At 37.3% G+C, this 10058-nt stretch overlaps 1 protein-coding gene and 1 non-coding gene across 2 annotated transcripts; one reads left to right on the plus strand and one right to left on the minus strand.

The window, feature by feature from the left end:
- Positions 1-580: 580 nt before the first annotated feature.
- On the minus strand, positions 581-775 carry LOC149729321 (signal recognition particle RNA). Its single transcript, XR_016385946.1, has one exon.
- A 1179-nt stretch (positions 776-1954) lies between these two features.
- On the plus strand, positions 1955-7720 carry LOC149729322 (spondin-1-like). The gene is made up of 11 exons (XM_089885959.1): positions 1955-2114; positions 2562-2734; positions 3414-3547; positions 3903-4011; positions 4129-4265; positions 5134-5266; positions 5845-5975; positions 6441-6552; positions 6758-6894; positions 7138-7298; positions 7469-7720. The coding sequence occupies exons 1-11, from the start codon at positions 2044-2046 to the stop codon at positions 7632-7634; spliced, it is 1464 nt and encodes a 487-aa protein (XP_089742085.1). The 5' UTR covers positions 1955-2043; the 3' UTR covers positions 7635-7720.
- Positions 7721-10058: the final 2338 nt, after the last annotated feature.

Below are 10058 nucleotides of genomic sequence, written 5' to 3' on the forward strand. Positions count from 1 at the left end.
TTCTTAACACGAGAGAATTCGTTCATATTATGCAGACATGATTGAATTTATTTAGAACGCTTAACTTGAATTGTTGGTGCCGCAGTTTGGTTGGGAATTCTGTGAAACAGTATTGTGATTGATGGTTAAAACTTCACGGAAACAAATTCATATTAATAACTTATATTTGTGTCATCGATTACGGTAAGTAAGAATAACAAATAACTAAAATGAAAACGCAAGATATAGAAACAGAACGACATTCGTTAAAACGTGAATTACTGTTAAAATGTTTTGCATTTAATTAAAAGAATCGTGGTCGCTACATATACAGCAGATAAACAACGACCCATTTCTAATTAAACATTTCCAAGTTTGACCTCTAGTGCAAAGAAAAGTGATCTTAAAGAGAGATAATCCAATGAAACAATTTAAAAATATTGTGGTTCTAGTTTACCGGGCTGAGATTCGAACCCAGCATACTATGTAAGTGGAAAGGTAAAGCGTTGGAAGAAACAGAAGAGAATCGCAGAAAATAATGTTTATAATGTAAAATTAAATTAGAAAAACAAAAGGATTGATTTCCGTGATTTTGACTGGGCTGTAACACTCTTCCTATTCACAGGCGCTATCCCGCTACTGATCAACGTGGGAACTTTTGGCTGCTCCCTTTCGGGCCTCGCCCGGTTCGTTCCTCCTTAGACAACCTGGCCACCTCAGGCTACCCTGAGATGTCCATATTGACGCCGAGCTTAGCGCGGACGCCCGATCGACATAGGACAGAGCGCCACAGGGCGTTTGAAAATATATATATAGTTTGAAATTATTTTATTATTTTACTTGAGGTAATTGTGTATTAAACACGCCCGTGTAATTTTTAACTGTTTTAGTCAAAATTTCGTTGAAGTTAAAGTTAACAATAGACTATTGTCAATAGTATAGAAAACACCTTAACACAGGAAATATACTGAATTTGCTCTGATTTACGAAATGGTTTAGCAGTAAAAAAGGGTTTCCTTTTTACATTCATATTTACCACCAAATTATCTTTACGGTTTAATTTACAGCAAAACAGTTCACGCAATACCGTTTCTTTTCGAGCCAAAGCCGTTCATTGCTAACAATCATCGGCAGAGCATAAAAACTGTTTCGGATCAAAATTTTGACGCTCGCATCGCTAGCGATAAAGGAAGTGACGTTAGTCCGCCTTTCTCTATACGCCATCGTAGCTATAGTGCGAACGTGTCTACTTGCATGTGCAATATTACGACGACGGTTTGGGAAATAAATAATCAAAAACAACTGTCCGACAAAATGGATCAACAGGGAAACCAATAAACATAAAAAAGATAGGTTTACGTTTTATGTTGATGGTGAATATATATAATGACCTTTCGGTGTCTTTGTGAATTTGAATACATTCCCAATTTTAATGCAAACATTAAATTTCCTTATCACTGTATGTCTGTCTGGTGTATACTGACAGGCAAATGATTAGGAAGTGCTATAGATTGGCAGGTTTCCGTCTTCATGCTTGACGAGCGTTTCCCGTAATATGATACAGAAGTTCTGTATTGAATATATGCGTATATGAGCCATTCTTTGTTTGTGTTTTAAAAGTTTGTTTGTTTGACTGACTTGTCTATAGACGTTTGTCACAGGCAGGTCTTATATTTAATTACTGTGGAATAGATGAGGGTGCACCTTAGGGAAGCGGCAGGCAAAATATAATAAGCTCCGTGCGATAGTACTCTGGGTGTCGGGGTAATGAACCAGTATTGTCTTAAATCTTAGGCCCCAAAAGCGTGCCACGCTGTAAGACCTCGCACACGTAGACTAGAACAGGCGCACATAATAGTCGGCACTTTAAGGCAATCGAATGCATGAGTCAGGTAACGAAATTTCGGTTTCAAGGATCCCACGCAGGGTTTCCTTTTACGTGCTTCCTATTAAGTCTAAAACTAAAACCCATATGTTGATGTTTACTTCATTATTGCTAACGTCCAATAAACACAAGCAGAGTTGCGGCTAATTTGTGGAACGTAAGCTGTATACTGATAGAATATGAAGGGAAAGGGGTTTCTTATTCTGTTTGTTCTTTTGTTTCTGGTTATTCAGGGGGAAGCGTGGAGAAGGTAATTCTTTTGTTGTTAATAAATATAGTTAACTTAAAATATGAATATACGATTTATAATAAAATATTAAAATTAAAGTTTTATGATATTGCAAATGAAAAATTATGATTTTTCTAAAATGAAAAACTGTTTAACTATTATTTAACCAAGCACGTATTTATTGCTCAAAAGGCCGGATATTTCAAATAATTTAAATAAACAATTAAACGAGTGTTTCTATTTATTCAAGCGGGCGGGCAACGACAGTCTGTACAACACAGGCGGTGTTCTGTTTCATACACATCGTGCCGGATTACGAGCAACCATTATACGTAACTTTGAGAGTTTTATATTCTTTTATTTTGTTATATTTTTGTATGTCTGAATCCGTAACCTCTTGGCCAAAAGCGGGCGCGCTATAACTATCGAACCGTTTGCGATATGCCAACCATTCATTGAACATTTCAGGAGGCGTCGACGCCGTCGAGCTTGTACGGCTGTTAATTGTGCCTGGAGACTTGGTACTTGCAGTACTACGTGTGGACCCGGGACAAAAACATATGTTAAAACAAGAGTAAACTCGTGTGGCGGCTCATGTGTTCAACCTGCAGCAGTGGCTTGTAACCTTAGGGCGTGCCCAAGTAAGTAGGGGGGATAAAGTTTTTTTTAAAAATTGTTGAATGTTTAGTAGTGAGGATAAAGTTTTTTTTAAAAATTGTTGAATGTTTGTTTACTACCAAATTGGAAGAGAAAATAGAATGAAAAGGTGTCCCATCTTCCCCCACCCTACTATATATCAACCATTCGAATGGAAAAACAACGTACATTTCTATACAACTTTTCGTCTGCTTGCCGCGAGACTTAAATAATATAATACTTTAGTTGTCTCTTCGATAACGGTAGCGAAGATTTAGAAATATCTTAATCGAAAGAGAGGATATAGCGACAAAACAACAGTTAAAACACGCTTAATGCTAAAATAATATTTACATTATTATTGGTATTCATCAAACTTTGGGGCAAAACACTTAACGGCAACAAAGTTAAATTCATGGTAACTCGCAAGCTGGCACGAGGTGTATGAAACAGCGTGTTATAATAACTGTCATTTCTGGCCACGTGATGGTAAGGCAGTTAAGTTAAATCCATTAATTCAATCCAATACTATACCCTTGTTCTTTTACGCGTACTGCATACGTCACTGCCTTGGATTTCAACATCCAACATCATAGGCAGATAGATTTAATTTTTTAGATAAAAATCGCAATACGTATGGACTGTTGCGTTTATAATGAAAATATCTTATTTTCACAACTCCAGTTAATTGCGTGACATCCGCGTGGTCATCGTGGGGTACGTGTTCAAAGACATGCGGAGCGGGAGGTGTAGAAATTCGTACAAGGACTGTCACGACCGCTGCCCAACATGGTGGCACTGCATGCCCGTCACTAACGGTACATAGAAAACTTAGCTTTAAACTAATACTGTATTTTTTCCTTGTGCTGGTACGAATTCAAGCATACTACTGTGTTTAAACAAATGTTATTTATTTATTTATTTATCATCTGCTGGCGTTGCTTTATTAGAACTTATACCATGTGAGTTTAACTTTATGTACCTTCCTTTTTGTTCAAGATTTTTTGAATATGGTGAAATTTTATACACCCAATAGTGCCTACTGGGTTGGAGCAATGGCCATATAAGTGTATTTTCGAAGGGCGCACACGTCCCGAATGGCAGCATGCAACGGGCATCTATAGCTTATGGATACGATGCGAGCGTTCTAACCTCGGTTTCATTTATCTCCAGGAATCAAAAGCTTGCAACCAAGTTTGTATGAACAACGGGACATTTACTGGCGGAAGATGTGTTTGTGTTGGTAGTTATACTGGTACTTGCTGTCAAACACCACCTCCAGGTACGTCATCGTGACGTCAGTCTTTATTATCGTGACGTCATCAGTTCTTCGATTTTAAGTATCAACGCCATTTTAACTCGAAATTTTTAACAAACATTTTTTTTTTGACTTCACAAGTTCATTGCGCCATGTCCGCTTGGTCGACTTGGGGAACGTGTTCGAAGACATGCGGGGCTGGAGGTGTGGCAGTTCGTACAAGGTCGGTTGTCACGCATTCTCAACACGGAGGAAGAAACTGTACGGGTGCACTTAGGGTGGGTGGTTTATATGTTTTATTGTCTCTTTCGATGCTTTGGCGAAGATCAAATTAGTAAATCCAACTGAATGTATAAAATTACCAGTAAAACGACACGATAGGGGTAAATACGCAGTAAACGTGTCAACAAAAACTTTGTATTTTAATCTAACACTTTCTTAACTTCTAACACATTGAATGTTTTTCTTTTGTTATGCGTGGGCGAGGTCCCGCAGGTCATAGGACCTGGGATTAAGATCAGGATGATCCATTACCCCATTTTGATACTTAACAACAGTAACCGCTTTTGCCACGCACTTTGTTGGGCCGTGGGAATGCTGTCGAAAAACACTGATATTGGTTTTTGTCTATCAAATATGTATTCATAAAATAAGTATTAAAAAGGCTGGTTTTTGCCCGAGTTCTCTGCCACCCTACTATAAAACCGCGCACCTACTGAGTTACGTAGAACCCACAAACCCGATAACAAAATGGCGAAGGCTACAGTGTGCACAATTTATTGTAGAAAACCATTCAGTCAAACATATTCTAGGCCATTTAGTCAAACACATTTTTTTACATGGTTTCCTTCTAATCTAGTTAGGTCTCGCATGCAGTGTTGGGTCTTCGCATTTAGGCCAGAATGAACTACTTACCCCGGAATAGTCCTAACCACTGCGCACGCGTAGATTTGCACAAATAGAACTGCGCAAGCTCATACTTATAATTGCTCACCTAAAATAGCGAACATTAAGTTAAGTACAACCAAGAAACCTTATGCCAAAGTGGCAATTTATTGTAGGAAACTTAATTTGCGGAAACCATGTGCTGTATGCAACAATACTTCCGCTCTAAATATTGGTTATAAGCAGATGTCAAATTAACAGGAAACGAAATCCTGCAACGAAATCTGTTTAAATAGTGGCAACTTCACTTCAAATGTTGTCAACAACGTCACTCATTCCTCTTGTAAATGCCATGCAGGATATGCTGGAGCATGTTGTCAAAGGAAGGTACCAGGTATGACGTCAGCAAAGCGACGTAAATTTCCGTGACCTCATAATCACGTGATGTCACAATTTTTTATGGTTTAACAAGTACCTTAAGGTATAGATACATTGCACAGTAATAAGGTGGTGTTTAAACGTATTCGCATTTAAATATATATATGGTCATGCCTGTCGTGAAAGTTAGTGAAGTAAGTCGAAGTTAAATTTGTTGGAAATATTATAGATGTCAATCCTCACAATTTTGACGTTTGCGGTTAAAACTTGTCAAGATTTTCTCGATAGCGGAATCCATATACGGTATAGTTTCGAGGGGTAAGATGAGACACTTTTAGCACACAATATCCAAATATCCTGAATGTGTTTTAAACAATTAACAACGGTCTATGGGAGTCGTAAGAAGGCGACTTTATAATTCTTTGAATGTTCTTTGTTTGCTACCAAATGGGACAAGAAAACAGCAAAGTGTAAAAAGTGTCCCATCTTCCACACCCTACTATATAACCCAGCCAGTACTAGAGTATTCAACGAATAAAAGACTTTAATCTTGATTTAATTAACCTCTAATTTTGTTTCCGCTGACGTCATCAGTACATTGCGTCACATCCGCCTGGTCGGCATGGAGCAATTGTTCAAAGACATGTGGAGGGGGCGAATCGTTTCGAACCAGATCAATTGTCACGCCTCATAAACATAACGGCACAGTGTGTCCAGCACTTCGGGTTTGTAGAAATATTTAAATGAATGTAACTTATTTATCATTGCGTTGCGGGCAACGAAAGTCTTTATCGCATGGATGTTTTGTTCCCCTATTTTTGGCTATTTTTGTAATGTATATTCGGGTGGGGAAAGATGGGACACATTTTTATTCCAATTTCTCTTTCAATTTGGTAGTAAACAGGGAACATTCGAATAAAACCGACTTCCATTTACCGTTGTTAACTGTTCAAAACACGATCAGCGTATTTTGATATTATGCACTAGAGGTTTCCCATCATACCTTTTAGTATTATATGATCAACAATATAGACAAATCATAAGTGACCACTGTGTTGGGTGTCTTGTACGAGAGTTGCGATGTCGAAGTTTTTACAATTTATCTATAGGCTGACTAAAATCTAAACACTGTATAGATACTTGGTAATATCGACTCAAGACGTCTGATTTCCAACTTATAATTACACTAGGAAACCAAAGCTTGCAATATGATTTGTTACAACGGTGGAAATTATTCAACGAATGGTTGCGTGTGTGTCGGTGGTCACAATGGAAGTTGTTGCGAAATCAAACCTTCTCCAGGTATAATATTTTGAACCACTAGCGTCATCTAGCGACTGTGTATTTTGAAAATATAGGATAGGGCAATTATGTCCTAAAACGTGAACAATTACGATACGAATCTGTTTTCGGCGTATTATTCAGCAACCAGCCATTAATGCCCGAGTATTGCACATTTGAACACAAAATAAACCAATACCATATGAACGAGTTTTTTTCTACTTAGTTCATTGCGTTTTGTCGACTTGGTCATCATGGAGCAACTGTTCAAAGACATGCGGAGCAGGAGGTGTCAAAACTCGTACAAAGTCGGTTGTCACTGAAGCTTTATATGGCGGCAGAAATTGTTCAGGCAATCGTTCGGTAAGAAGATGTGATTGTCTCAGACATTCTATGAAAGTAATGTCTCACCAGTATAGATATGTTACAAAATTGGCGTGTGTGTCCTTGGTCAAGACACTTAACGCAATTGTCCCAAACAATCCATATAGGCCTACGTGGTAACCTAGGCTAAGCGGGCACCAGGGGAACCAAACCGAACACCTGTGTTATTAAACTGCTGCCCAACCACTTAAGGATAAATAAGTCACATTAAGATTCTTTCAGGAGTCAAAACCCTGCAACCATATATGCTACAACGGTGGCAACTACTCTTTGATACAAACCCCTTACAAAATTGGCCACGCTTGCATTTGCCATGGTGGTTACACAGGATCTTGCTGCCAAGTTCCACCAGGAATCAACATCGATTTAACAATCAATATTTAGTGAGTCATATTTTGCAACCAAACCTTTTTAATACAATACCTTTTACCACTCTAAACTGCTTGTGGTGCCTATCTTAACACGTCAATCATAAAGTGTCTGCTGTTGTGTGGCGATTATGAAGCACACAGTGTGATTCCTCATACCCATTGGTGTGGTTCTGTCATTACAGTGAAACCATCTATGTGATATGGGAGCCTTACAATCCAACTCACCACCGTTCTCACTCTTGTGGGGGAATGGGAGCAGGAGGAGAGGGAGAAGAAGGAGAGGGAGAAGGAGGAGGAATGAGATGGGATGAGGATAAAGAAGAAACTGAACTTGAATCTCTCATTTAGAGATCGATGTGTAAGAGTTGCAATCAATGTATTCGGATAAAGACACCTTTCTTGAAAGAGTGAAAATAAAAACAACTACTTTGTAATTTACTTTCTATTGATTTTGTTTATCTCTAAACAATGACATTAAATATGAGGTATGTGAACATGCCAGGTGTGTCTGATGTATATGAATACACACATGTTATATTTTGACATGACATGTTATATATTTAACATGGTATATATAAATGAAATGTTATGTGGTACACAGGGTTTATATTTAACTTAATATGTTATAAACATTTATACTTTAGCAAATATTTTTATGCTTCGTTTTTAGCCAGCAATAAAAGAAGGGAAGATCATTTCACCACCTCTGTAAAATAATATTGTTAAAAGAAGCCAAGAGCTCTCCCCTTATAATAACAGTTGTTAACTCACCAAGTGTTGGTAAAAATGTACATTTAATCATTCCTACAAAACATAAAACAATGATATCTCAAATAAGAACGTACCCTAAATGTTGCACTGAATCCAGTCTCACTAACACTTCTATCTGAGTTGAACTTGACAGTAAAACTACTCCCAGAAGATGCTATTATTCTGCGTGTAACATTTCCACTTAAACGTACACGCTCTGTGTCTCCTTCTAGAACCTTAAATAGAAAAATAAAATAAGAAAAAAGTAAGAAAATATATTTTTGGGATTTTCTTTTTATTCGTAAAGAATGGCAATTCCTTTTAAGTGTCTTGCCTGCAATGGCAGCAACATCTGGTCTTGAACCTGCAAACTCTTGGCTGGGGACAGGCACGCTAACCATGTCTTGCCACTGGAAGAATGTAACCTACGTATATTCGGTGCCAGCTAAAGTTCTAAAGTTATAATTTGGTGTCTGTTTATTGTTAAACACTCCAACAAGCAAGTATGAATAGGTAATTTACCTACTGTAAAATAATCATGAAACTTTTCAGTGTTTAATGGTTGCTATATGAGTCTCACACCCGATCCATCAGGGACAGTTATCGTCCAAATGCAATTCACATTGTTTGGATAATTGTTGGGATAACCAGGTGAAGTGATTGGTTGACTGGTTGTTGTGGCAACAGCACTAAATCCACAAGTTGAAGGTGAAATTGGAATTGCTGAAACAAAATTCCTTTAAAAGTCAAATTAGAAAGCCAATATTGGATACTGTAGTTTAATGCTGTAGTGTTAGAATTATTGTATTGATGACTATCTATACACTTTTGTGTGTTCAGAATATCATTTGTTATGTAAGGTTGACATTTTGGATTACCAATATGGCTATAAGTGACCACTAGGTTGAAACAATTATTGTTGAGTGTCTGGTAAAAGACGTATATGACCACAGTAGTAGTATAGTAGGGTGGGGGAAGATGGGACACCTTTAGCACAAAATATATAAATATCCTGATCCTGTTTTAAACAATTAACTACGGTCTATGAAAGTCGCGAGGACAAGGTTTTATAATTCTTTGAATGTTTTTTGTTTACTACCAAAATGTACGAGGAAATGGAATGAAAAGGTGTCCCATCTTCCCCCATCGTACTATAATATTTAGAACCATTGATAAAATAACAGTTGTTTTAAAATTGGACTTAAACGTTAACAAAACTTGTTTTGTTATCTAAAACCAGGGCTTCATAAAAAATGTTTGCTTGCAACCCATTTTAATCTCTTAAGATTGTACGCGATACTTCATGGTTAATACTATAATATATGTACTTTGTATAAAGTTGGTATACTCTCGGCAAAGTTTGTTGCAACCCCCCCTTTTGAGCGGCAATGGTCTGACTAAACTGAAGGATCAAGGATGGTACCGTGGCATATTCAACTCGTAAGCGGACGCGAGGTGTATATAACATAACACCTGTGTTATATACACTGTCGTATAAGTGTTGTATTAAGGTTTATACGTTTGCGCATTTATTTTGTAAGCCGAGGATCAGAGGTTTGAATCTGACAGTTTTCACACCAGCCATTCTTGGTCAAAACAACTTTGTTCATCTGTTTCTATCTAACTGAAACGATCACGTGATGTCTCAATTGATCACTTCCCGTGATGTTTCCAACCAACCACATTGCAAATTACAGTCGGCAATTGATTAATGCTTTGGTAATTTTCCATTGAGAGAAGCTGATCCGTTCATACAACTTCGTTTGAAGCTTTTGGAACACTTGGTTAAAATATAAAATAATTTGGGTTAGAAAACTACGTCACCAGCTTCATTTCCGAAATCTGATTTGTGCTCGACACCATGGCAAAGCGATTACTTTTTTAGAGTATAAATACGATTTTAAAATTAAAACAAAAATATAATTAAAATAGCTCATGAAATATACACTTTAGGATAGGAAATTTATTGTATAGACGTATACTTTTAAACCTAAAACCATCTTAAGTGATTTAGGAAGAAAA

Source organism: Ciona robusta, chromosome 10 (genome assembly GCF_009617815.1).
Source record: "Ciona robusta chromosome 10, ASM961781v2".
Classification (NCBI taxonomy): Eukaryota; Metazoa; Chordata; class Ascidiacea; order Phlebobranchia; family Cionidae; genus Ciona; species Ciona robusta.